The 27,063-nt window shown below is 38.2% G+C and overlaps 1 protein-coding gene across 2 annotated transcripts in view; it reads right to left on the bottom strand.

Moving 5' to 3' along the window:
* The window catches only part of LOC145977764 (uncharacterized), a 120,590-nt gene that overhangs the window by 68,023 nt on the left and 25,504 nt on the right, over positions 1-27,063 (bottom strand). Inside the window, exon 3 of one of the 2 annotated variants that reach the window (XM_083110034.1) lies at positions 7,505-11,441. The exons of the other annotated variant lie outside the window; for it this stretch is intronic. Coding sequence (XP_082966160.1) covers positions 8,762-11,441 — 2,680 coding nt within the window. The 3' untranslated portion in view covers positions 7,505-8,761. Of the gene's footprint in view, positions 1-7,504; positions 11,442-27,063 lie in introns of those variants that run through there. 2 annotated transcript variants of the gene reach the window in all.

Below are 27,063 nucleotides of genomic sequence, written 5' to 3'. Positions count from 1 at the left end.
TTCCAAGTAACTACGTAAGGAAAGGGTAGTGAATTACTTCCTATGTAATTGGACTCTCCCACTAGCAAATTTCTTATTAACACCTCCACATATTTCATTGTTTAGTTGTATTATCTGTGTGTCTGCAGAATAAATTGCCCATATATTGCACATGAATAAATTATGTGTAGTTGTTTTGAATTTGCGGTAGAGCTCGCACACGTTCGGAAGTTCTCTGGCGTTTCTAATGCGCAGCGTCGTTTCGAGTCTAACACTCCGCACGGAGGTTACCGGGAGAGGGGAAGTGAGTGGCCGCGAATGTCAGAGCCAATCAGCACCAAGTGCCTCTGCACATGCGCGTACGATCATCAGCTGTTCTGCTAGAATGCTTGTAACAGCGAGAGTTGGAGAGGGACAAAGTAGAATACTAGTAATACATCAAACAAATCATTTGTAATCCAGTATGAGACGTATGCAAAAATGAATATCCTAACGAGAATAAGTAATTAGTAAAAGGTGGAAACTTACGTGGTGGAACTGGAACAGATGTGTGATGGCGACATTGCGGCTCTTTAATCCAATCTTTCGATGTCGCTTATGGAGGAATCTTCTGCTTCGGAGTCACTGGAACTATCACTGCATATTTCACTGTCACTACTGCTGCTGTTGCTGTTAACCCTGATAGTGAGGCGCTCAATTTCAGGCTCCAACAAACCTTCAGTTTTGATATAGTATTGTTCAACATCTTGCACATGACGGCAGACATCACTCCATTCTTTCTCCCCAATCTCCGAAAATCTTCTTTTACACAGCTCCCACACATCAATTAATTTGAAAGTGACATTGTGTTGTCCAACCCATTGTTTTACGTTGTCCCATATCTTCTCAATGCTGTTCAAATCTGGATGATAAGGTGGGAAACGTAGGACCGTGTGACCATATTCAGCTAGAATTTGATCTAAAACGAACTTTTTGGCTTCGCCCTTATGCAACTTCATGAGTTCGTAGAGTTCAGTTTTATACATACCATGACCGAACGGAATATTGTTTTGTAACAACCAGTTTTGCATGTCTTGCTTCCTACTATTTGAGGTTGGGCATTTCTCGTACTGAACATTGTGTTAAGAAGCATTATCTATTACTAAAACAGAGGTAGGTGGCAAATTGGGTAGGAGCATTTCTTTAACCCAGCGAATGTAATTCTCAGAATTCATTTCTCTGTGGTAATCACCGGTTGCTTGATATGATTTAAAAATTAACAACGCGTTGGGAATGAAACCTTTTTCACTGCCGGCATGTACGATAATGAGACGCTGTCCCTTTGAAATAGGCACTTTCATACCTTTTACACTATCATCGCACCATGCTTTGGTATTTGCGTGCGAACTATGTATGTACGTTTCATCACTGTATATATATATAGCCCCAATCCCACCACTCACTCACTCACTGACATAAATGTTCTCCGTGAAGGAAGCCCCGGAGGCGAAAAATGTCCGATTACGACCCCCCATGAAATCGTCCCAAAAGAGCGAGAAAATTCAAAAATCGCTCAATCGGCCCTTCCTTAAGGGTGAAAATGCCCTTTTCTCACGTCCTTAGCAACCGTTGCCACGGGCATTTCTTTTGCACACATTGTTTCCTTCAATTCTTAATTGTCTAGCTACATTATATTTCTCACAGATCAATAGCACACAGATGAATGAACTCATGACTTTGAAAAGGTGCCTGAAACAAGGGTGACATCTACGTACATAATAAGGAGTTTCAGCCCAGATACAATTACGTATATATTGTTATACTCAATGCGTAAATATCTGCATCGTCCTTGTTTCAACTAAATGTTTAGGGGGTATAATGACACGCAATTCCTTAGAGCTTGCCGTGCTTGTTGTTCACCATGGAAACGGACGTTGCTAGGGAACTTAAAGAAAGTTTATTTTCACCCCGAATGCTACTGTAAGGGAATTATGCTAGAGTTTTGGATTGATTGATTGATTGATTGATTGATTTGGTGTTTTAAGTCCACTTTGTGCACAGTATTAGAGTTTTAGAATTTTAAAATGTGAGCATCAGAATTCATTGCAGAGGAGAGATAGAAATTTGCGAAGAATGAAGGAAAACATTTCTTTATTTCAATTATGTTTAAAAATGTAAAACTGACTACAGAAGTAAAATGTTACTTTTCCAATTTAGTGTCGCTATTGAATTCGTTTACATAAAACATCTAACTAACTATCCTGAAACTGTTATTACTTACCCAGCTTATTATTAAGAAAGAAACCAATAATATTTTGATTATTTGTACATATTACAGCGCATACACACATAAATTTACGTTCAAAACTTTCCAAATAAGCGAACCACGTCGGCGAGCGCACGAGACGTGGCCACAGGCCACGTCGAAAGTGCGCGAGTCACTGTATATTATCGGTCGCCCTTCCCGACGAAATCTGGTAATGGCTCTCAAGTAAGCTATACGTGTATTGCGTATGTCACTTCTTTCAATGAGCATCCGTCTGTTGCTTTGAACCTTTTTCCAGCGAAACCCCAGTTTTCGAAATATATATCTTAAGCTAGATGATTGACCTTGATATCCAATATCTTGGCGCAATTTCAGCAACACGGATTTCAAGATAGGAATTCTCTTTTCCTGAATATAAAATTCATTAATTGTTATTCGCACTACACAGAGATCAAATTCGTCCAAATTTGTGCACCGTCGCGGTCGGTTCTGATTTCTGCGCGGTGTATCATAACTGGTTGATGTACCTTCTTCCACCTTTTCCATTTCTTTTTTTACAGATTTTATAATTTCAAAGACACACCAGTAGCAGCAGAAACACGTTCATATACTTTCTTTAGTGGAATGGTACATCCATTTTCATCGGCTTCCCTTTGCATGAATTGCAGCACGTTTGCCACAACTTCCCGTGTTTGCCCACCAATCGTCCTGCGGAAAACCTTAGAATGAACGGGAGGCATGTTTCCCTTGAAACAAACGAATGTGAAATTAACAGCACCCGCGTGAAGATAAACAACCGATTTCCAACTTGTTCCTGCCTGGCCGCCCACGACAACAATATTCTGACTCATGCTTTTCTCCTCTCCCCTCCCCTACCTCGAGCCAGCTCGAACCTTTGCTGAGGCTCGTTGACCAGCTTTCATCCATACGCCAGAGAACTTCCGAAAGTGCGCGAGCTCTACTAAACCACGTTTATACGTAAATTAGTATTTGAACGACAGAGATGGAAAATAAAGCGCCAGCAGAGAACAATGGTGCCACTGAAGTTGAAATTCATCTAATAAAGTGATTTTAGGTGGGTCGGGACACACACGACCCTGTTTTGTTCCCACCAATGTAATAAAAACAGTGAGATGGAATGAGGGCTTTATTTCGTCAGCTGAACTCTTATCAAGGCCCTTGCTCCCCATAATCGGAGGATCTGAGACAGAAATAGTGTTATTTGTCGTATATCCAGAAAGTTGATTGATTTGCTTTATTTTACTTCGCTTTTTGTGCCACTTTTGGCCAATTTGCGAAGATGGGGATGAGTGATGATATGATGAAATTGATGAATGGACACTCACAAACATCCGTGGCCAAGCCGAAATTCGAACCCGAGACCCCTGGCATCGTAGCGCGATGTGCTAACCACTCCCCCACGGAGGCCGGCCCCAGAAAGTTGAAAGTGAATGAAATTTTTATGGTGTGTTTTGTATGGTCATTATCAATAGTAAGAAAAAACAACAAATAATTAATGTATTTTATTTTACATAAGACCTATGCCTATAAGTATTTTTGTATATGATGACACAGAACTATCTTATGTTGTGATTTCTGACTGTAATATATATATGTAATTGGTGATAAAATAACGCAGTAAAGTATTAAGTAAATATATATTATCCCCCTACTTACAAATCATGAAAGGAGTCAAATTCGAAATTAAACTGAATGGACGTTCAAAATTTTTAAAAATAGCACTATTTCCATAACAGATCATCAAGTATTTTTTACCATTGACCCTCAGGAATATCTCAAACTTACAATGAACGTTCATTGAACTTATTTATGATCGACAGCTAAAAAGTCATTCATTTGCATGACTGGATGATAATCCACCACCAGATAGAATTTACACAATATTTACCTAAAAACTTTGGGTAAAGTCACCTTCACCCTAAAAAAAAAATCCCTTGGTAATGGACTTTCGTGTTCTCACAAAAAAAAAAGTTATAATTTGGCACAATTTTTCTTTCGCGGGCAAACCTTTTGTAAAGGTGTACTTCAGTCTGTGCAATCAGCCCTTCCCATTTGTGAACAATATACTGGGGAAATCCACCGTCCTTCACTGTTGTCATTCATTACACTACAACCCCATCGTGATTTAGTATGAGGATATCGCGTAGTGAAGAACTGTTTACAAGCATCGCCCAAACCATTGATTCTCCCCCCAAAACCTTTCCCTGCCTTCTTTTTTCTTTTCCTAGCTCTCAGCATGCGGTTTTCTTGCCACTTGAGGAAGACTGGCCGATTGTGAAAGAAAAAAGGAACGGGAGAGGAGGGTGGTTCATGAGGGGCGCGAGCGGTACAGAGGGGGAAACGGCTAGCGCGACCAGCTTAGAAAAGTCGAAGTTAAAATTTACATACATTGCTCTGTACGTCGACAAACTACAGACATTCTAAAGAAAATTATGTAAGATCAGTTTCATTTCTTTGCTGTAGAAGAACAGTAGAAGCTTTCTTGTTCTTTAAAATGTTGATTTAAGTTATTACATATAATTGGCGAGCAAGTGAATTTTACGAAATTGAGATAAGGAAAACTATGTAATAAATAATGTATTTAAAAAAAGGCTTAACGACATAACAAATTTCATATTTGATCTTTAACTCAGTAAAATTTAAATGCCACACACTTGACTGTTCGAGCACAGAAGGTCGACGCAAGAACCTATTTTTTAGGTATCGTCACCAGCGGTGATACGGGCTCTTAAGTGGGATCCAAACTACTGCGCAATGTGGCTCCACTCAGTATCGAACCTGGGTATCGATTTTCAATATTTGGATTTGAACAAAAAGCAAAACAAGAAGAAATGTTGCCACATATTTTAACTCACTTAATCAAATGTAACCTTGATGATATAGTTTCTTCTTGAATTATGTCTATAAACAAAAATCTACTATCAAACTCCATTACAATTGTATTTGGCATAACATATTTGTATTCTGGCTCTCAAGTGTATCACATATAATTTGACTTAATGGCCACTAAACTTGGTCATGGTACAGATGTGGTGTATTTTGGCAACCTAATGTAGTGGTTCTCAAACATTGTGGCACCACAGCAAGGTAAATTTGCCCGTCTCAAAAAAAATTCAAATTTCTATTTTCTTAACTTTATGCTTTAATATGCACACTTGAAATTAAGTATTAATAAATAATGGAATATGATATATGTCTAGGCTTGTTAACAAATATAAAATTTCGTTTAAAATACTTGGCAACCATTTGATTTAATGAACTTTCATGGCTTAGTATATTCATGCCAAGGCCAGGTACCGGGCCACAGCCTGTCAGTTGAGAGGCAATGCCCTAGTGAATTGTGGCCCCAAAACTGAAATAGATTTGCCACGAATGACATCTTTTTAAAAAAATATAGCTTTCTATAAGTAACGTTTTGTTTGTTTAAGCCCACTTTATGCTCATACAAGTTAATTGGTGTTCGACCTAAAGCTTAAAATGGGACTTGAACCACTGTGCTTTTATTGCGGATTGAACCTGGAACAAGGTGACAACATTACTTTATGCTGACCTGTACTCAGGGGAGGAGTCATACCCCCCACCCCCTCTCCTCCAGCTATGTAATATTAAAATTGGAATCTACAAAAAGCCATAAAAAATAACATCCATGATTTTTCAAGATTTAAAAAAAAAGTATTTTGTCCTTGAATAAGTTAATATGTTTTTGTGTAGAGGCGCAGGTTTGAAAAGTCTGCAAAATTGGTAGCTTTAGTTTGTACAGCCATTGATGCAAGGCTACCAAACAGTCCATTCATTTTAATCCCTGACCTGGGTTTTTCAAAGCAGTCAAGAGAGAATATATTTTTCTTTCTTAATTCACATTCAGACATGTTCTTTATTATAATAATAATTGCTAAAACATATTATTTAATTTTTTATATATATACTAGCTGATTGCCCGGTGTTGCCCAGGTATTTATTTGTCCGAATCTTCTATTAGACAGAAATATAATGAATTCTAACAATAGTGTAAAATGAACTTGGAGTTGAATGGCATTGGGAGTGTCACTATTAATATCAGCAGGCCGGAAAACTATGGAATCCACACTAATATTGGTCATTTTACATGTCAACCACTTCCCACCCCTAGGGGTGCCAGGGGTGTCTTGGAGTTGAACGGTATTGGGAGTGTCACTTTTCATCTTAGCAACCCCGAAAACTATGGATTCCTCACTAATATCTGTCGTTTTTGATTATGTATACATTTCACCCCCTTCCGCCACCACCCTAGCGGTGCCTGTGGTGTCTTGTCGTTGAACGGCATTGGGAGTATCACTATTCATCCTAGAGACCCTGAAAACTATGGATTTCACTGTCGGTCGTTTTCGATCATTTTTACATGTCAACCCTTCCCACCCACACCCCTAGGAGTACCAGAGGTGTCTTGGAGTTGATCGGCATTGGGAGTGTCACTATTCATATTAGAAACACTGAAAACTATGGATTCCACACTAATATCGTCATTTATGATCATTTTTATATCTCACCCCTTCCCACCCCCACCTTCAGGGGAGCCAGGGGTGTCTTACCGCACAGTATTTCTTTTCAGGTTGCAAATTATATGCATATCAAGTTTGGTTGAAATCGCTCCAGGCCTTCGAGAGTTATGCGGGAACACACACACACACACACACACATCCATTTTTATACATTACAATATTTTCTAAACATAGAATTTCAAGGCTACTCAATGGTAATGGTATAAAAAAATTAAAGGAAATTTGAAACCACTGTAAATTTGAGGAATACAGTACTATTTGAAAATTTATTAGAATTGAATGTAAACGATAAGAACAAAAAGCTCCAAGCTGTACCCTGTGTGACACCATTTGCCTGTAAGTGACCATGTGTTTCTGGTCGGGAGGGAGGGGGGGCTTAATTTTTTTCCGCTACTTTGGACCATAATACTGAAACTCCACGATTGCACGTTTAGCTCTAGTACCTACTGCAACATAATTTTGCCAACCACTGTGGAAGAATGGTTAGCAAAGCATGCTATGATGCCAGGGGTTCTGGGTTTGAATCACATCCTGGGTATGGGAGTTGTTTGTGAATATGTTCCTTCATCAATTTCATCATATAGTCATAATTAGACTTAGCAGAAAAGTGACATAAATAACCTAATTCAATCAGCTCTCCTCCCCCAAGGACATACATATGGCACCTGGACTTCAGCCCCCTCTCAACCCACCTCCCCGAAAGACTTCCAAAGTTTGAAAATGAAATAATGAAAATATACTTGTTTAGCATTTGTTGTATAATTGAGGGTTCTTTACTTCCTATTGAACTTATTGGAAGGCAAGGATTATATTGACATCATATGGCTTTGAAGGACAGTGTCAAAGAAGATTTATGCGCGGCTACCAGTTATGCATAAAATATTAATAGAAACTTTGCTTTTCATCAACTGGATCTAAAATATTTTTCTTTCTTATTCAATAAATACTCAATTCTATGTATTTTTGACAATAAATTTCTTAACTGTACTGTTGTTTTATACATATTTTGCTTGTCTTAACTACACGTAAGATAAATAAAGAATATGTACTGTTATATCTCTATTTTTATACCTTCTCTTTACCTATTCATGTAATAACAACAATACACAATTAATTTAATTTATGTATTATGAATAGACCTATGAATTATATTAATATATTAATTTTATTTGTATAAAACATTCAATCAAAAATGTGGCCATTTTCCAACAACAGTTTTTACATTTATAAGTAAATTTCGGCTCTAAATCTAACTTGTAGTAGCATACTGATCTTAAGTATTACAAGGGGTATATATGCATGTAGATCTGCATACATATTGTGGACTGTAAAGTTTTTAATTGTCGCGAAACATCTAATAGTTTAATATTAGCATTTGCTTCATATTTGTGACATCAGAGGAACACAACTCCAGTATAACCAAATCATTTCGTTTCTAAAAGGTCAATGATATGATGACATAAACACATGAAAGTTTGTATTAAGTTCATTTTATGCTCAGATAACCTAATCAGGACTCGACCTACAGTTTTAAAATGGAATCCAAATCACTAAGAAATATGTCTCCACTAAGAATAATACCTTGTATCCCCTGATTATAAGACAGTTTTACCACTATGACACTGCATAGGCAATACACAAACTCACATACGACAAAAACAAATTAGTAGCTAGTGTCTCTTGGATGTAAGATTCTTTAGGTAGTTCCAAAATATAACTTCATCAACCTATAAAACTCTTAAATGACACTGTAAGTGAAATAGGTTAGCCGTAATTAGCAAAAAGCCAAAAAAAAAAAAAAAAAATCAGTTTTCGTTCCAAAAGCGTCAGGTTTTACTGGGGAAGAAACTGTCTGTTCAAAAAAGCTGGCTTTTTGAAACTCTAATCATTACACACTGAGCATGCGAAGGGTTTCTCTTTAGTATGAACTATTAAATGTTTTCTAAGATATGACTTCAGTGTAAAGGCATTATTACACTCAACCTACAAAGGGTTTCTCTCCAGTATGAATTAATAAATGTTTCCTAAGATCATTCTTCCGTGCAAATGATTTGTTACATGTTGAGCACACATGGGGCTTCTCTCCAGTATGAATTATTAAATGTTTTCTAACATCTGCTTTCCTTCCAAATGATTTTTTACATGTTGAACACACATGGAGCTTCTCTCCAGTATGAATTATTAAATGTTTTCTAAGATCTGCCTTCCATACAAATGATTTGTTACATGTTGAACACACATGGGGCTTCTCTCCAGTATGAATTATTAAATGTTTTCTGAGATCTGCCTTCCATACAAATGATTTGTTACATATTGAACACACATGGGGCTTCTCTCCCGTATGAATTATTAAATGTTTTTCAAGGCTATACTTCCATACAAATGATTTGTTACATGTTGAACACACATAAGGCTTCTCTCCAGTATGAATTATTAAATGTATTCTAAGATCTGCCTTCCTTCTAAATGATTTGTTACATGTTGAACACACATAAGGCTTCTCTCCAGTATGAATTATTAAATGTTTATCAAGGCTATCCTTCCTTGCAAATGATTTGTTACATGTTGAACACACATGGGGTTTCTCTCCAGTATGAATTATTAAATGCTTTTCAAGGCCATGCTTCCGTCCAAATGATTTGTTACACGTTGAACACACATGGGGCTTCTCTCCAGTATGAATTATTAAATGTTTTTCAAGGCTATACTTCCATACAAATGATTTGTTACATGTTGAACACACATGGGGCTTCTCTCCAGTATGAATTATTAAATGTTTTTCAAGACTATCTTTCCGTTCAAATGATTTGTTACATATTGAACACACATGGGGCTTCTCCCCAGTATGAATTATTAAATGTTTTCTAAGATCTGTGATCCTTTTAAATGATTTGTTACATGTTGTTACATGGGGCTTCTCTACAGTATGAATTATTATATGTTTTTCAAGGCTATCCTTCCATGCAAATGATTTGTTACATGTTGAACAAAGGTAGGGTTTCTCTCCAGTATGAATTATTAAATGTCTCCTAAGTGCATTCTCTCGTGCAAATGATTTGTTACATGTTGAACACACATGGGGCTTCTCTCCAGTATGAATTATTAAATGTTTTCTAAGATCTGCCATCCATCCAAATGATTTGTTACATGTTGAACATACATGGGGCTTCTCTCCAGTATGAATTATTAAATGTTTTTCAAGGCTATCCTTCCATGCAAATGATTTGTTACATATTGAACACACATGGGGCTTCTCCCCAGTATGAATTATTAAATGTTTTCTAAGACCTGTGATCCTTTTAAATGATTTGTTACATGTTGAACACATATGGGGCTTCTCTACAGTATGAATTATTATATGTTTTTCAAGGCTATCCTTCCATGCAAATGATTTGTTACATGTTGAACAAAGGTAGGGTTTCTCTCCAGTATGAATTATTAAATGTCTCCTAAGTTCATTCTCTCGTGCAAATGATTTGTTACATGTTGAACACACATGGGGCTTCTCTCCAGTATGAATTATTAAATGTTTTCTAAGATCTGACATCCATCCAAATGATTTGTTACATGTTGAACATACATGGGGCTTCTCTCCAGTATGAATTATTAAATGTTTTTCAAGGCCATCCTTTGATGCAAATGATTTGTTACATGTTGAACACACATGGGGCTTCTCTCCAGTATGAATTATTAAATGTTTTTCAAGTCTATACTTCCATTGAAATGATTTGTTACACGTTGAACACACATGGAGCATCTCTCCAGTATGAATTATTAAATGTTTTCTAAGATCTGCCATCCTTCCAAATGATTTGTTACATGTTGAACACACATGGGGCTTCTCTCCAGTATGAATTATTAAATGTTTTTCAAGACTATCCTTCCATGCAAATGATTTGTTACATGTTGAACATACATGGGGCTTCTCTCCAGTATGAATTATTAAATGTTTTTTAAGGCTATCTTTCCATGCAAATGATTTGTTACATGTTGAACACATATGGGGCTTGTCACCAGTATGAATTATTAAATGTTTTCTAAGTTCTCCCATCCTTCCAAATGATTTGTTACATGCTGAACACACATGGGGCTTCTCTCCAGTATGAATTATTAAATGTTTTCTAAGATCTGCCATCCTTCCAAATGATTTGTTACATGTTGAACACACATGGGGCTTCTCTCCTGTATGAATTCTTAAATGTTTCCTAAGACTTGACTTCACTGCAAACGTATTGTTACACACTGAACATACAAAGGGCTTGTCTCCAGTATGAGTTCTGGAATGTTTTCGAAGATCTTCCTGGCTTCCAACACTATGAGTTTTCAAATTCTTTCTAAAACTGTCTTTTAATGAGAGAGATTTGCTACAGGTTGAACACAAAAAATAATTTTCACCACTATGACCTCCTGTATATTCCACGAGACATTTTATCCCCTTAAATGATTCCTTGCACATTGAGCACTCAAACGATTTTGTTCTACTATGATTTTGCATGTGAACAGCAAGTTCACATTTATCACTAAACAAATTAATTCCATCATTACAAATAGCAAAACCTTCAGAGTTTGAAGATTTTGTAGATTCTCCTTCTCTTGTAGATTCCAGAGTCGTTCCACTACTCTTAGTCGCACAGCAGAATGCTGTCTCTAGTGTGGAGCTGCAAGAAAGAAATCCTATTAGAAGTGATTTTGGTTTGAAGTTTTGAGTTGGAACATAAGTCTCTCTAAGATATGAATGTATATCATTGTTTGAAAATTTTCATTGAAGAGCACATTTAATCAATGTATATAACAGTAATAACCTGGAAGGAGATATACTAGGGTGACCACTCTCGCCCCCTCTCACCACCCAACCACACAAATATATTAACAATATAAAGGGTCTGCGCGATTTCAATTTATCAAAAATTTTATTTCTATTCAATTAAACAGTGTGTTTGCATGTGTGTATATATACATTAATATTAATGCTGACTTCAGTCTGTTATTAATTTATGTTGGCCTCTGTGTGTGACGGATTGGTTAGCACAATGTACTACTATGACAAGAATGTGTGTGTGTGTGTGTGTATAGTAGTGCATTGTGGTAACCACTCCATCACACACAGAGGCCAGCATAAATTAATAACAGGCAGAAGTCAGCATTAATATTATCGAGAAAAAACACTAAACTTATCAGTGAGATAACTAACTAACTCTTTAGCCTTCTTAAACCCGAAGGTTCATGGCTCCAGCAACACAGACCTTCCATCTGTCCCTATCTTGAGCAAGATCTATATACTCTTTTCCATCCCTACCGATTTCCTTTAGGTCTATCTCAACGTTGTCCCTACATCTTTGTCTTGGCCTTCTTACAGGTCTCTTACCATCAGGTTTCCCAACAACAAACCTGTAGACTCGTCTTTCCTCTCCCATTTGTGACATGTGGCCTGCCCACCTAAGTCTTCTTGATTTAATTATTCTAACAATATCTGGACATGAATACAAATTATGTAGTTCTAAATTATGTAACTTTCTCCACTCATCTGTCTCCTCATCCTCTTAAGGTCCAAATTATTTCCTAAGGATCTTATTTTCAAATACTCTCAATTTATGTTCCTCTCTTAAAGTAAGGGACCAAGTTTCACACCCATATAATACTACAGGCAAAATTACTGTTTTGTATATTTTAACTTTTAGTTTCTTAGATATTAAATGAGAAAACAAAAGTTTATGAAGAGAGAAGTAACATGCATTTTGTCAATTAAGTCTACTTCTTATTTACTCTTTAATATAATTTTCACTTGTTAATATTACTCCTAAGTATTTGAATTTGGAAACTGGTTCAAACGAGTTGTTATCAATAATTAGATTTTGATTATTACCTAACACTTGATTTCGGCCTGTAAAGATATATTTAGTTTTCTCTTTGTTAACTTCCAAACCTATCTCTTTAGCAGTTTTGAAAAATATTTTAGCATTATTCTTAATTGTATTTATATCATTCCCTAATAAGTCTACATCATCTGCATATGCTAACAATTGAGTCACACCATTTAATTTTAGTCCTTCGTTAGTTTCTTTTATCTTCCTAACAGCATACTCCAAGGCAAAATTAAAGAGCAATGGAGATAATGCATCTCCTTGTTTTAACCCATCATGAATTGTAAATTTGTCACACACATTAAAACCCACTCGAATTTTACTTTCTGTTTCACTGGTGCATACTTTTATCATATTAACAAGCTTCTTAGGTATTCCAAACTCTACTAATACATATATCATATGCTTTTTTTAAATCAATGAATAGCTGATGGACATTTTGATTATATTCCCACTTTTTTTCAAGTGTCTGTCTAATGTGAAAAATTTGATCTGTTACGTTTAAATTCACATTGATAATCACCAATAATGTCATTAGCATTGGGGTTAGTCTTGTTAAAGAATGTTAGATAATATTTTATATGTTGTCGAGAGTAGAGAAATTCCGCAGTAATTATTGCAGTTCATTTTATCACCTTTTTTAAACACAGGAACCATTATGGATTCTTTCCACTGTTGAGGGATTTCTTCTTTATTTCATATTAAACAAATTCATTTATGAATTTGACATATTAATGAATTTCCACCATATTTAATTAACTCAGCTGGTATTAAATCAGTGCCAGGTGCTTTGTCATTCTTTAGCCTTTTAATAGCATCTTGAACTTCAGTCAAGTTAGGTTCTGGAACTAAAGGTTCTGCTGTGTGCACTTCATTTACTTCTGATTTATCTCCTACATGAACATTTAAAAGGTCATTAAGGTAGTTCTTTCATCTATTTAGAATATCGCTTGGGTCAGCTAGAAAATCACCATCTTTATCTATTATCAAGTTTACTTTAGGTTGCCACCCCTTTCTAAATTCATTTACACTGTTCCGTCCCTTGTGCTTTTGGAGCTAAGATGGCCACCATATTATTCTCTGGACACTAGTGCCTACTGAAAGTGAGAGAGTGTAGAGTCTGTGAGGAGAGAATTGACGATGTGAGAGATGTATTGCAGGTTGGTTGCAAATAATGTATATTTTGCAACGAATACATCAGTTCGATGTAATTGAGTGTTTCATTTATGTGTATTAGTCTACCTACAGCACTATTACCTTCCTGGAAATGCTACAAACAGCGGCCAAAACAAGAAAAGTGTCTTCTTGTTGGATGACGGTCGCGAACATGGTCCTCCGGGCCAGATGTTGCCTGCGATCAGCATTCGTTGTGTTGTGTTGAACTTTTGTGCTAGCGTGCATTCGTGAACTGTGAATAAATACATTGACATACTGTTTGCTACGTGTAACCAATTTCAGTGCACCTTTTGTAGTGCCAGGAAGTGTTTCGTGTGTGCATTGTAGTTTGGGCAACAAGAATCCGTGCACGGCTCAATAAACATGGAAGCCATATCGGCAGCAAAGACTGTGCTCAAGCGAGAAGTTACTCGCCTTGAGAATAAAGTGAACGCGGGTTTACTGGACAATGTGACAATCGCGTTATCGGTAAACAAAGCCAAACAATTAACGGACGATTGTAAACAGTTATTATTTGATCTGGCTAGTGCGCGTGATGATGCAACTTTTGAGAGTTATGACTGTGAAATCGGTTGTATTCAAGACCGTTTGGATGCAACCATGTGCAGGCTTTGTTCGTTGCAGCAGCAACAGACTCAAGCTATGGTGACGTCATCGACAGAAGCACGAACAAGTGAAGTGCATCTCCCAAAGCTCACGCTGCCTGTGTTCACGGAACAATTACAAGAGTGGCTTTCTTTCCGTGATTTGTTTATCGCGTCGGTGGACAAAAACAAACAGTTATCCAGTGCGCAAAAGCTGCAGTATTTGAAAGCTTCGTTAAAGGGGCAACCTGCATTGCTTATCCAGTCCATGTCGGTGACTGATGATAACTATGCAGAGGCGTGGAACATTCTAAATTCTCGTTATCAAAACAAACGGGAAATTGTTATGGACACAATCAAGCGTTTAGTCGCGCAACCCAAAGTGCAATGTGAATCCGCAGCACCCTTACGTAGCCTGCTAGACACAACTACCGAGTGTGTTCGCGTGTTGAAAGTGATGGACATTCCCATAGAACATTGGGATCCTATCCTAGTATTTCATGTGACAGAAAAAATGGACAGTGATACTAGACAACAATGGGAACTTTCATTAAAGACAACCGAGTTGCCTACATTTCAGGAGTTGAGTGACTTTCTTGATCAGCGTTCTCGTGCATTATCAGCTTCAAATCTCAGTGCTCAGAGATTGAAGCAGTCGACTCACAATACCTCCCAGTTCAAGGGTGTGTATCATGCAGTTTCGGATGATACCTGTGAAAAATGTAAACTGCATCATGCGCTATACAAGTGCAAAGACTTCAAAAGCCTTTCGGTGATGGACAGAATGAGATTTATTAGAGAAAAGGGTTTGTGTTATAATTGCATTCAAAGTCATCATAGGGTATCGGTATGCGACTCGGGGGCGTGCCGCGTTTGCAATAAAAAGCATCATTCATTGTTACACTATTATAAGCAGAATGACTCTAGTGAGACAACAACTTCCTCCCAAGAAGTTTCTTCTCATGTGGCTGGAGAAGGAGAAAAGGGACTAAAGCCAGTGTTGCTATCCACTGCAGTTGTGTATGTGCAGGGAAGAGATGGTGTTGATCAACCAGTTCGTGCACTCCTAGACTGTGCCTCAGAGACTTCCTTTGTCACCTCACGCTGTGTGCAAAGGTTAGGTTTACATCAGCATAAGGCAGACATCACTGTAAATGGGATTTCAGCAACGGGTGTAGGTGTAGGCAGTGCAGTAGTGAATCTACAATTGCAACCCAGTAGCAGAAGGAAAACATTCACTACAAGGGCAATCGTACTTCCTAAAATAACAGGAAACATTCCCAGGGAACCTTTACCAGACTTCAGGAAGTGGACACATATTCAAGGACTGAAGTTGGCAGATCCAAGGTTTTATGTGATGGAACCGGTGGACATTTTACTTGGAGCAGATTTGTTTCCTTTTCTTATGCAAAGTGGCAAACGTGTTGGGCCAAAGGGAACACCTACTGCACTACGTACTGTTCTTGGTTGGATTCTTTGTGGCAGTGTGGACTTTCCCAAGGTAAGGACAGTAGCATCATTTCATGCATCTTGTAGTCTTGATAGTGCACTTTGCCAGTTTCGGGAGGTAGAGGAGGTCCCAAGGCAAATGCATCTGACATTAGAGGAGATACAATGTGAAGAGCACTTTTCGGTGACTCATGTTCGAGAAAACAATAAGTTCAGTGTGAGCCTTCCATTCAAGAAAGACAGTCCTCCCTTAGGATACTCTCGTGAAACAGCTGTGGCGAGATTAAGGCAAATGGAACGGAAGTTTGCAAGATCTCCTGTTTTTCATCAGAATTACTCAGAATTCATGCATGAATATTTAGACTTGGGACATATGGAGCCTGTTCCTGCAAGTGAAGTGAAAAATAAACCATGTGATAATTTCTATTTACCGCATCATGCTGTAATCAATCCAAATTCCACCAGTACACCTCTTCTTGTAGTTTCTTATGCCAGTTCAGTGACTTCAACAGGGATTAGTCTCAACGATAAGCTTCAAGTTGGGCCAAAATTGCAAGGTGATATCTTTCCATTGTTACTCAGGTTCAGGAAACATCAAATTCCTTTGTGTGCAGACAGTTCCAAAATGTATAGACAAATATTGATTCATCCATCAGATACAGACTTTCAGCGAATAGTGTGGCGCGACAATCCTAAAGAATTGATAAGGGACTATAGGCTACTCACGGTGACGTATGGGACTTCCAGTGCACCTTATCTTGCAACAAAGTGTCTTCAACAATTAGCTACTGATGAAATGAATGCATTTCCATTAGCAGCCCCAGTGTTATTAAATGATTTTTATGTTGACGATTTGGTATCTGGTGCCAGCAATGTGGAAGCAGCTATCGAATTGCAGTCACAATTGATACAGTTACTAGCAAAGGGTGGTTTTGAGTTACGTAAATGGTCCTCTAGTGAGCCACAAGTGTTGACAGCAGTACCTGTAGAGTTGAGAGAAACTAATGTGCCTTTAGATATCCATTGCAGTGAACTTGTGAAAACGCTAGGTCTAAGGTGGCATCCTGGTGCTGACCACTTCACTTTTCTTGTGACTTTACCACCAATACGTCACACATTGACGAAAAGACTATTGTTATCTGACATTGCAAAATTGTTTGATCCTCTTGGTTTCTTAGCCCCAACAGTCATACAAGCAAAAATACTCATTCAAGAATTGTGGAAAGAAAAGTTGGGCTAGGATGAGGCATTATCCGTGGAAACATGCGAACTGTGGCTACATTTTTGTAGTGAACTTCCTGTAATGCAACAATTACAAATCAAACGTGCTATTGTATCTGCAAATGCTATTGCTTGTCAATTAGTGGGTTTCTGTGATGCCTCACAACAAGCATACTGTGCGGTAGTGTACCTTCGCTCAGTTTATGTCGATGGTCATGTTGAAGTGAGGTTGGTAGGAGCAAAGACTAAGGTGGCTCCAATCAAGCAAATGTCTCTACCAAGGCTAGAACTATCAGCGGCAGTTTTATTGACACGACTGCTCGTAGTAATCTCCAATGCACTATCCTACAAATTGGAAGATGCGTGTGTGGACTGATTCTACCATTGTGCTTGCTTGGTTATCCTCAACACCAAGCAGGTGGAAAACATTTGTAGCAAATCGAGTGGCAGAAGTGCAGGAGAGTCTTCGTCCTGAACAATGGTCTCACATCGTGGGAAAATCAAATCCTGCAGATCTTGCTACAAGAGGTATCAGTGCTTCAGCCTTAGCTCAGTGTGAGTTATGGTGGGCGGGACCAGGGTTCTTACGAGCAACTTCATTGGCAGCGTTTGATCATCATGAGACAAGCAACGAAATTTTGGAAGAAGTTACAAAAGAAGAGAAGAAGATTGCCATTACAGTAGAAGAAGATCTGATCAGTAGATTTTCAAGCTTTTCTAAAATGCAGAGAATAATGGCATGGATCCAACGATTTGTATTCAATACTCGCCTTCAGTGAATCAGAGAAGGCAAGGAGCATTGACAACTAAAGAGCTTGTGACAGCAACGACCTCTCTTGTAAAACAAGCTCAGAAAAGTGAATTCTCAGCAGAGTTACATTGTTTACAAGCTAAAATTCCTCTGCCAACAAAAAGCAGGTTATTGTGTTTGGCTCCCTTTGTTGATGAGGCAGGTGTCATTCGTGTTGGAGGGAGGCTACACAAAGCAAGAATAAGAGTGGACCATAAACATCCAATGTTTATGTTACCTGCAAAGCACAAATTGACTCACTTATTAATTAAAAATGAACATTTACTTAATCTTCATGCTGGTCCTCAGTTAGTGTTGTCCTCATTGCAAGGAACATTCTGGATACTGAGAGGGCGAGATACAGTGCGTAACATTGTGAAGAAATGTGTAATTTGTCATCGCTTTTGTACACAAGCTGGGGAACAATTAATGGGTAGCTTACCAGAATCTAGGATCAACCCTTCTCGTCCATTTATAAACTGTGGTGTGGATTATGCAGGGCCCATACTGTTGAAGGAAATGGTTGGACGCTCTCGTAAGCAGTATAAGGGTTATATTGCCTTATTTCTTTGGTTTGCAACGAAAGCAGTTCATTTAGAAATAGTGAGCAGTGGTACTACAGAGACGTTTTTGGCTGCACTTCGGAGATTTGTATCTCGTCGTGGAAAACCCAGTAATATTTACAGTGATTGTGGAACAACGTTTGTTGGCGCTAATAGAGAGTTAAAGGAATTCATGAGATTGGCAAAACAACCAAAGCACATTGAAACTATTTCAAGTGCTCTAAGCAGCTTAGGCATCCAGTGGCATTTTAATGTTCCTCGTAATCCTCATGCAGGAGGTTTGTGGGAGAGTGGTGTCAAATCAGTTAAATACCACCTCAAAAGAGTTGTGGGGAATGCCATACTTACCTTTGAGGAATTGTATACAGTATTAACACAAATAGAAGCATGTTTGAATTCCAGACCGTTAACTGCTCTATCCAGTGATCCCAACGACATGCAGGCACTTACTCCAGGCCATTTCTTAATAGGAGATGCCTTGATAGCTACTCCAGATAGGGACTTTGCTACAATAAAAGTGAACAGACTGTCGAAGTGGCAGCTCGTGCAAAGGCTGACACAGCATTTCTGGCGAAGATGGTGTAGGGATTATCTTTCTCAGTTACAACAACGTCCTAAGTGGAGAAGGGAGCAACGGAATCTACAGGCCGATGACTTGGTTGTGGTCAGAGATGATCAACTTGCACCTCAACAGTGGAAACTTGGCAGAGTAATCAACGTTCATCCAGGTGAAGATGGATTGGTTCGAGCAGCAACAGTGAGAACGAGTGAAGGAACCTACAAGAGGCCAGCAGTGAAGCTGTCCCTTTTACCAGTGAGTGAAGTTGAACACCGAACATAAACTTTCAAATTTATGCATAAAAGGCAATCATTAGTTTGTTCAATTTCTTTTTAATTTTGTGTTGTCATTTTCAGTAGGAAATTTTGGGAAAATTGCATTCAATTTACATTTGTTCATCAAAAACATGTTCTATATCGTGTATTTAGTAAAGTGTTGAAATTAATCATTTCAAGGTGGGCGGTATGTTCCGTCCCCTGTGCTTTTGGAGCCAAGATGGCCACCATATTATTCTCTGGACACTAGTGCCTACTGAAAGTGAGAGAGTGTAGGGTCTGTGAGGAGAGAATCGATGATGTGAGAGATGTATTGCAGGTTGGCTGCAAATAAAGTATATTTTGCAACGAATACATCAGTTCGATGTAGTTGAGTGTTTCATTTATGTGTATTAGTCTACCTACAGCACTATTACCTTCCTGGAAATGCTACAAACAGCAGCCGAAACAAGAAAAGTGTCTTCTTGTTGGATGACGGGCGCGAACATTCTTGAACTTCAGTCAAGTTAGGTTCTGGAACTAAAGGTTCTGCTGTGAGCACTTCATTTACTTCTGATTTATCTTCTACATGAACATTTAAAAGGTCATTAAAGTAGTTCTTTCATCTATTTAGAATATCGCTTGGGTCAGCTAGAAAATCACCATCTTTATCTATTATCAAGTTTACTTTAGGTTGCCACCCCTTTCTAAATTCATTTACACCTTTATATAAAATCTCTGATATTTTTGTTTTTGCTGTTTGTTTCAATTTCGTTAATTTTGCTTTTCAAGTAATCTCTTTTTTTACTTCTAAGAATGCAGTTAACTTCTCGCTTTATTCTATTATAATTGCTTAGATTTGTATCATCAGAGTTATTTAACCACCTAAGTCTAGCCTGATTTCTTATTTCTATTAGATTATGACATTCGTTATCAAACCATGGTTTACTTTTTCTTGGTTTATGATATCCTATACTTTCTTTATCTGCTGATTCTATTGCATTACGTATGTGCTCCCAATTCTTATTTATGTCTGTTTCATTTATATTTTCATCATCATTTAAATCCTGCGAAACATCAAATCTATTTGACAGTTTAATTTGGTAATCTTTCTTAATTCTTAATCAGCAAATTTTCCTGTATTAAATTTTAGAACTTTTAGATTTTGTTGCTTATGATCACTGAGAATCTTTCTCTTAAATTAGCATTTACTAAATAATGGTCACTGGCACAGTCAGCACCTCTATGTGTACGAACGTCAATTATACTAGTATGCCTTCTCTTATCAATGAGAATATGATCTATCTGATTATGAGTTTTACCATCTGGAGAAGACCAGGTATATTTATGGATATCTTTGTGTTTAAAAGTGGTACTTTTCACAATTAAATTCTTTGAGGTTGCAAAAGTAATCAATCTTATACCATTATCATTACTTAATTCATGAAGACTTTCTTTACCAATCGTTGGTTTAAATGTCTCTTCTTTGCCAATCTGTGCATTACAGTCACCTATCAGAATTTTCATATCATACCGAGAAAATTTATCAAAGACCTGTTCTAACTCTGCATAAAAATCATCTTTAGTATTATCACCTTTATCTTCCGTTGGTGCATGTATGTTTATTAAAATAATTCTACACCACCTACCCTGTAAAACTGCATATGATATCCTTTCTTTAACAAATTCTACTGTTTTAAGAGCCGAGATAATTCTATTATTTATGAAAAAGGCCTGTTCCAAACTTATGATTTTCAGTACCACCATAGAAAAAAGTATTATTTTTAGTTTTAAAATTCCCTTCCCCTGGCCACCTAACTTCCTGGACAGCTATTACATCTAATTTATACTTAACTATCTCATTAACTGTACACTGAAATCCCCAGGCTGGTAAAGGCTCAGAACATTTCAGGTGCCTAATTTAATATCCTTATTCCTAATGTAAATCTTATCCTTAGTCCAGGGACCTCACAAAGTAGTCCCTGCCCGGAGATCCGAATGGGGGACTATTTTACCTCCGGAATATTTTACCTTGGGAACATCCATGGCCTTATATTGCCGTTTCTTGACATGTCTTTTTACAGTGCAGAGTTGTCAGCTCTACGCCTAACCCCCAATATGAATGGAGGACCGCACCTATAAAAGAAGACAACATTCAAGTGACACTTTATGTGTTGAAAATAATGTCAGTGAATTATCAGAAGTAAAGTGTAGAAATGTAACTCCAGAGGTAACAAATTCAGATAGTGCTGAATGTTCGAATGTAAATAGTAATTTATCTCAAAATGTAGAACAAGAAAATGGTAGACCTATTAGGAATTGTACGACCCAAAACACACCTGATCGCGAGTGGGCTATATTGCATCATTTTAAGTGGTAGCCCAGACATCACGCACTATGACTTTCATCTCTTCCTTCAGCTGAAGCAGTTTGGCAGGACACATTTAGACAGTAACGCTGCTGTACAGAGAGTTCCGCTTTTTGGAGGCAGGCTAATGACATGGGGATACAAAATTTTGTGCCACACTAACACAAATACCTGAAGAACAGTGGTGAATATGTCAAAAAGCAAGCAATGGGTCACTATAATTAAGACAATAAAATGTCAATTATTACCGAAGCATGTGTTTTAATTTATGGCTAATTGGAATGTACTATCTGGACTGTCCTCATAAAGATTCAGCCTGTTAAATTCAATAACAATAGACGAAAAGTGAAAATTCAGTAGAGCTGGCAGAGGAAGATTGATTGAAGAAAACAATATGTTCTTAGGATTGAGAGCCTGAAAGTTTGTCCAGACAAAAAAATTGCAGGCATAAGAGTGCCATGCATGTGTTTTTATGCCGAAGTGACATTTTGACGCAATTCAACATTAGTCAGATTTAAGTAAGTCTTGAAGTTTTCCTGGTGACTAATGAGGAAATAATCCTCTCAGGCTATCAACCAGGTGAGTTGTGGAAAACATGTCAAGCCCGAGAGAATCTTTTCATTAGTCAGATTTTTTCGACAAAAATCATATGCATCAATGGAACCTAAATATTTGATAGAACAAATGTCGTTCCACGGCATACAACAAAAAATTCAGGTTGGATAAAAGCCCTCATTCGTCTCAATGTTCCTTCATAATGTCCACATAATGCCGTACTACAGTTTTTTGACATCTGTCGGACGGTGCCAGAGAAGGTGAACCCTTCCGGTTGACAGGTCCGACCCCAAATCAATACATTTTAAATGTGTCATTTAGAGGTTCATCTAATATTGATTGATTTGTTTATTTAACTTCGCTTTTTGTGCCACGTTTGGCTAATTTGCAAAGATGGGGATGAGTGATGATATGATGAATTTGATGAATGGACACTCACAAACATCCATGCCCAGGCCAGGATTCAAACCTGGGACCCCCGGCGTCATAGCGTGATGTGCTAACCACTCCACTGCGGAGGCCGGCTTCATCAAATGTGTCTGCCTCACTGGAAATTTCACCTTCCCCACCTCCTCACCTTACATCACATGTTTCTGGCACAATGTTGTGTCCAATCAATAATAGAGACCTAAAAGTTTACGCCAAAGGCTGGCAAGATGATTTCCCATTTAAATGCAGTGCTTATTACAACTTATTCAAAATCAAATGCCTGGTAGGTTCATTGCATCGCGTAGCATCTACAGTTCAACAAAGAAACATTTGTCAAGACAAATTTCCCTGATTTCTTTTGACCTCTCTAATTCCGTTACTTTCCAGGTCTGTCACCACCTTGATATATAATATATATATTTGGTCTAGGAATTAATTCGTGCGGTTGTTACGCACACATTGAAGCTGTAGTTCAAACACAAAATACATAAATACCTTAAGAAAAATATTGTCCATCGCGAGCCACCACTTTCGCCCATCTGTCAGGCAAGTTACGGATTCCATGGCGAAAGAAGTCCTCATCCTTTGAAGCGATCCAGTCAGAGGCCCATTTTTCGATATCTTCTGAAGAAGTGAACTACTGTCCAATCAAATCGTTATTCATGCAATCGAACAAGTAGTAGTCCGAAGGAGCAACGTCTGGTGAATACGGCGGGTGGGGTAAAACTTCCCATCCGACATTTTCTAAATAGGTTTTGACCGGTTTTGTGACATGTGGGTGAGCGTTATCATGTTGAAAAATAAGTTTGTCATGTCTGTTCTCCCATTCTGGTAGTTTCCTGGCCAGAGCTTGCTTCAAACGCATTAATTGTCGTCGATAACGTTCTCCATTAATAGTTTCACCCGGTTGCAGCAGCTCATAGTACACCACACCTTTCATATCCTACCATATGCACAGCATAACCTTTGCACAGTGAATATCTCGTTTCGGTTGTGATGGACCTGGTTCACCTGGCTTCACCCAGGCCTTTTTTCATTTCGGGTTCTCGTAATGGATCCACTTTTCATCGCCAGTAACAATGCGATGCAAAAACCCCTTTCTTTTCTGTCTTTGAAGCAGCAATTCGCAAATGGTTTTTTGTCTTTCAACGTCTCTGTCTTTCAATTCATGTGGAACCCAATGTGACATCTAAACCGTGCAAACCACTTCTGACATGTTCGCTCAGCTAGCGCATGGTCACCACACATTTCCACCAAAATAAGATGACTTTCGGTAGCAATTTTCTGCATGTTAAAGTAATGAAGCAGAACACCCGCAAAAACACTTTATCTGGCATGAACTGCGCATTGTTTAGTTGACTACAAAATGCTGTTGTTGACGCATCAATCAACTGCCCTATACTGCGAACGATGCGCGCTGACAGGAGTTTTTAACGCATGTGTCGATACATGGAACTGTGGGAAGATACGCTCGTTACACCATCTCTTGTCCAGGTGCACGAATTAATCCCTAGACCAAATATTATATATATATATATATATATATATATATATATATATATATATATATATATATATATATATATATATACAAACTGGGCATGAAGTCGCTTCCCCCAAAACAAGTAAGGAAAGAAAGAAATAAACGAGATATCAGCGAGCGTTTTTCTTGTACTAGGACTGGCACTACTGTGTCTCTAGTACTGGTAACCGTGTTTTCGTACTTGTTTCGTTTATTGTTTGTTTAAGTGAGTTGTTACTGAGTGAAGTTGTTATTTTGCATTGCAAGTCTTGAGATGAATCGCAAATTAACAAAGGAACAACGTGTTTTCGTGCTACAAGCTTGGTGGAAACACAACAAAAACACAAATGTGGTGACAGCAGAATTCAGGAGAAGATTTCCAGGTGTGGAACCACCATCACGTCAAGCCATGAGAAACCTGAACCAACGATTCAAGGCTACAGGTTCTGTGCATGATCTACAGTGAAGCGGACGACCCCGAAATGTACGAAATGAAGAAAACACTGCACATATTGCTAACAGTTGTGTATCCAGCCCGAAGAAGTCTACCAGAAGGTGCGCAGTGGACCTGGGAATGTCACATACCACTGTAAGGAACATGTTAAAGGATTTGAAGATGAAATCTTACCGGCCAAAGCTTCTGCACACGTTACACGAATGTGATCCTGACCGACGTGTTGAGTTCTGTGAGTGGTGTCTCATTCAGAACAAAGTTGACAAGAGACTTCTGGAAACAAATTTTGTGGCCAGATGAGGCCTCATTCAAGAAGAACGGTCGTGTAAACAGTCACAATTGTGTTTATTGGAGTGATACCAATTCACACGAAATTATGATGGAAGAGAAACATCCCTGGTGGCACTGTTTGGGGTGGTATTCGGAGTGGTGGTGTCATAGGACCATTCTTTTTTGAAGGAACTGTTAACGGTGACACATACCTTCAGATGTTGCAGGACGTTGTGATTCCAGAACTTGTCAATAACCCTCGTTACGAAAACATTCCGTTCACGTGGCAACATGATGGAGCACCACCTCATTTTAGTTTTGTTGTGATGGAGTTCTTGGATGAAAATTTAGATGAATGGATTGATCATCATGGTACGACAGATTGGCCACCATGCGACTTCTCCATGTGGGGTATTGTCAAAGACGAAGTGTTTTCCGAGAAACTGCAGGATTTGGTTCACTTGCAACAGCTAATCGAATAATCACTCAAGAGATTGGATGACAATCCTCAATTGTGCCATGATATTTGCAAATCAGTGCTGAAGAGGTGTTCTGTTGTGCATTGAAGATGGTGGAGGACAGTTTGAACAGTATTTGAAGTACAAACGACACTTTGAAGTACAATAAAGATTGTCAAGTCACCTAAGTTCTTTTATTTGATTTCTTCATTTATTGGGGAAAGCGACTTTGTGCCCACCCTGTGTGTGTGTGTGTGTGTGTGTGTGTGTATGTATATATATATATATATATTATGTACTCGAATGATAATACAGTTACTGCAGTGTTTATAAAAATGTATAGACATGGTGTCTCATAAGTAATAACGCAAACTGACACAGTTAAAATAAAGTACACGATAACAGAAGCAAAAAAGTCTCAGTAAACATGGGTCTGCAAATGAGACGTTTTTCAGGTAATCGGGAATGTGTGATTACAAGCTGCCACTGACATCACTGTTTGTATACTTCGTCCTAGTTGGTAAAATGCTAATAATACAGTAAGAAAAGTCATTGGAATTCTCATTGCTTTTATTGAACATTCTACTTACTGAATGTATCCATTCTGTTTGAATAAAATGCCACCTCTCGGAAATGTTCTCTTTTGTAAACAATGAGCAAACCTCCGAATGCGCAAGGAGTAAAGCTCCCAGTGTTTACAAAATTCAGTCAGTGACAGCTTCTAACCACACATTCACACACATTATTAGCATTTTAATTTAAAGTTCTTGCAAAACATTTTAAACCAGTCTGTCGTCTACTATCACTAAACATGGTGACCAATTTTTCTCATATACAATGTGAGACCAATCCTTCAAGTTATTTTGCAACTATAAAAATTGCAACTCAAAAGCTTTGCATTTATGGTAGTTATCAAAAATAGAATGTCCGTGATCTTACCTTTTATTACCTTAAATTTATTCACACACCCCTGCTATGAAACATACTCCCAGATGAGAAAATTCTGGACAAACCTTTTAACCCCCCCACTTAACCTTTTGAAAATTTGTGGAGAGAGAGAGAGAGAGAGATATTTTCTCCATCCCCCATTCTTTCTCTCTCTCTCTCTCTCAAAAGATAAATAATAAAGGTGGTCGTAGTGGCCCCAAAGAGAGGGAGAGAGAGGAAGAAAGAAACACGAATAGAAGAAAAGAGAAGGAAAGAAGGAGAGAGAGAAGAGAGAGAGACAGAGAGTGGAGAAGTGAAGAGAGCTCCTCACCTTCCCTCCTCTCTCTCTCTCTCTCTCTCTCTCTCTCTCTCTCTCTCTCAGCCCACCCCTAATGTACCCCCTTCTTTCATGGAGAAAGAAAAGAGAAACCGTCCGCCTCTCTCTCTCTCTCTCTCTCTCTCTCTCTCTCTCTCTCTCTCTTATGGAGGAGGATGGTTTCCTTTCTTTTCCTTTCTTAGGAAGAAAGGAAAAAAATAAGGGGAGGAAAATTGTTCCCCCTTTGAAAAGCAGGGATGGCACGGTTGGGGGTAAGATTCCTTTTCTCTCATTGAAAAAGAGAGAGAAGGAAGAGAGATAGAGACATGGGAGTGAAAGAAACAGTCCAACCACCCATCCGGAAGAAGAAGATGGGGACATTTCTCTCTCTCTCCTCGAAAAGACAGAGGGACAATCTCTCATTCTCTGGTTTCTCCTCTTCTTTCTCTATCTTCACTCTGTGAAAGAGAAAAGAGAAAGTAGAGGGAGGAACTGGGATGGGTGGGGGACAGAGGGGAGGGTGC

The sequence above is a fragment of the Lepisma saccharinum genome, chromosome 23 (assembly GCF_977018435.1).
Source record: "Lepisma saccharinum chromosome 23, izLepSacc3.1, whole genome shotgun sequence".
Lineage (NCBI taxonomy): Eukaryota > Metazoa > Arthropoda > Insecta > Zygentoma > Lepismatidae > Lepisma > Lepisma saccharinum.
Note: the sequence above shows the minus strand (reverse complement) of the source record. Positions and strands in the feature narration are given on the sequence as shown.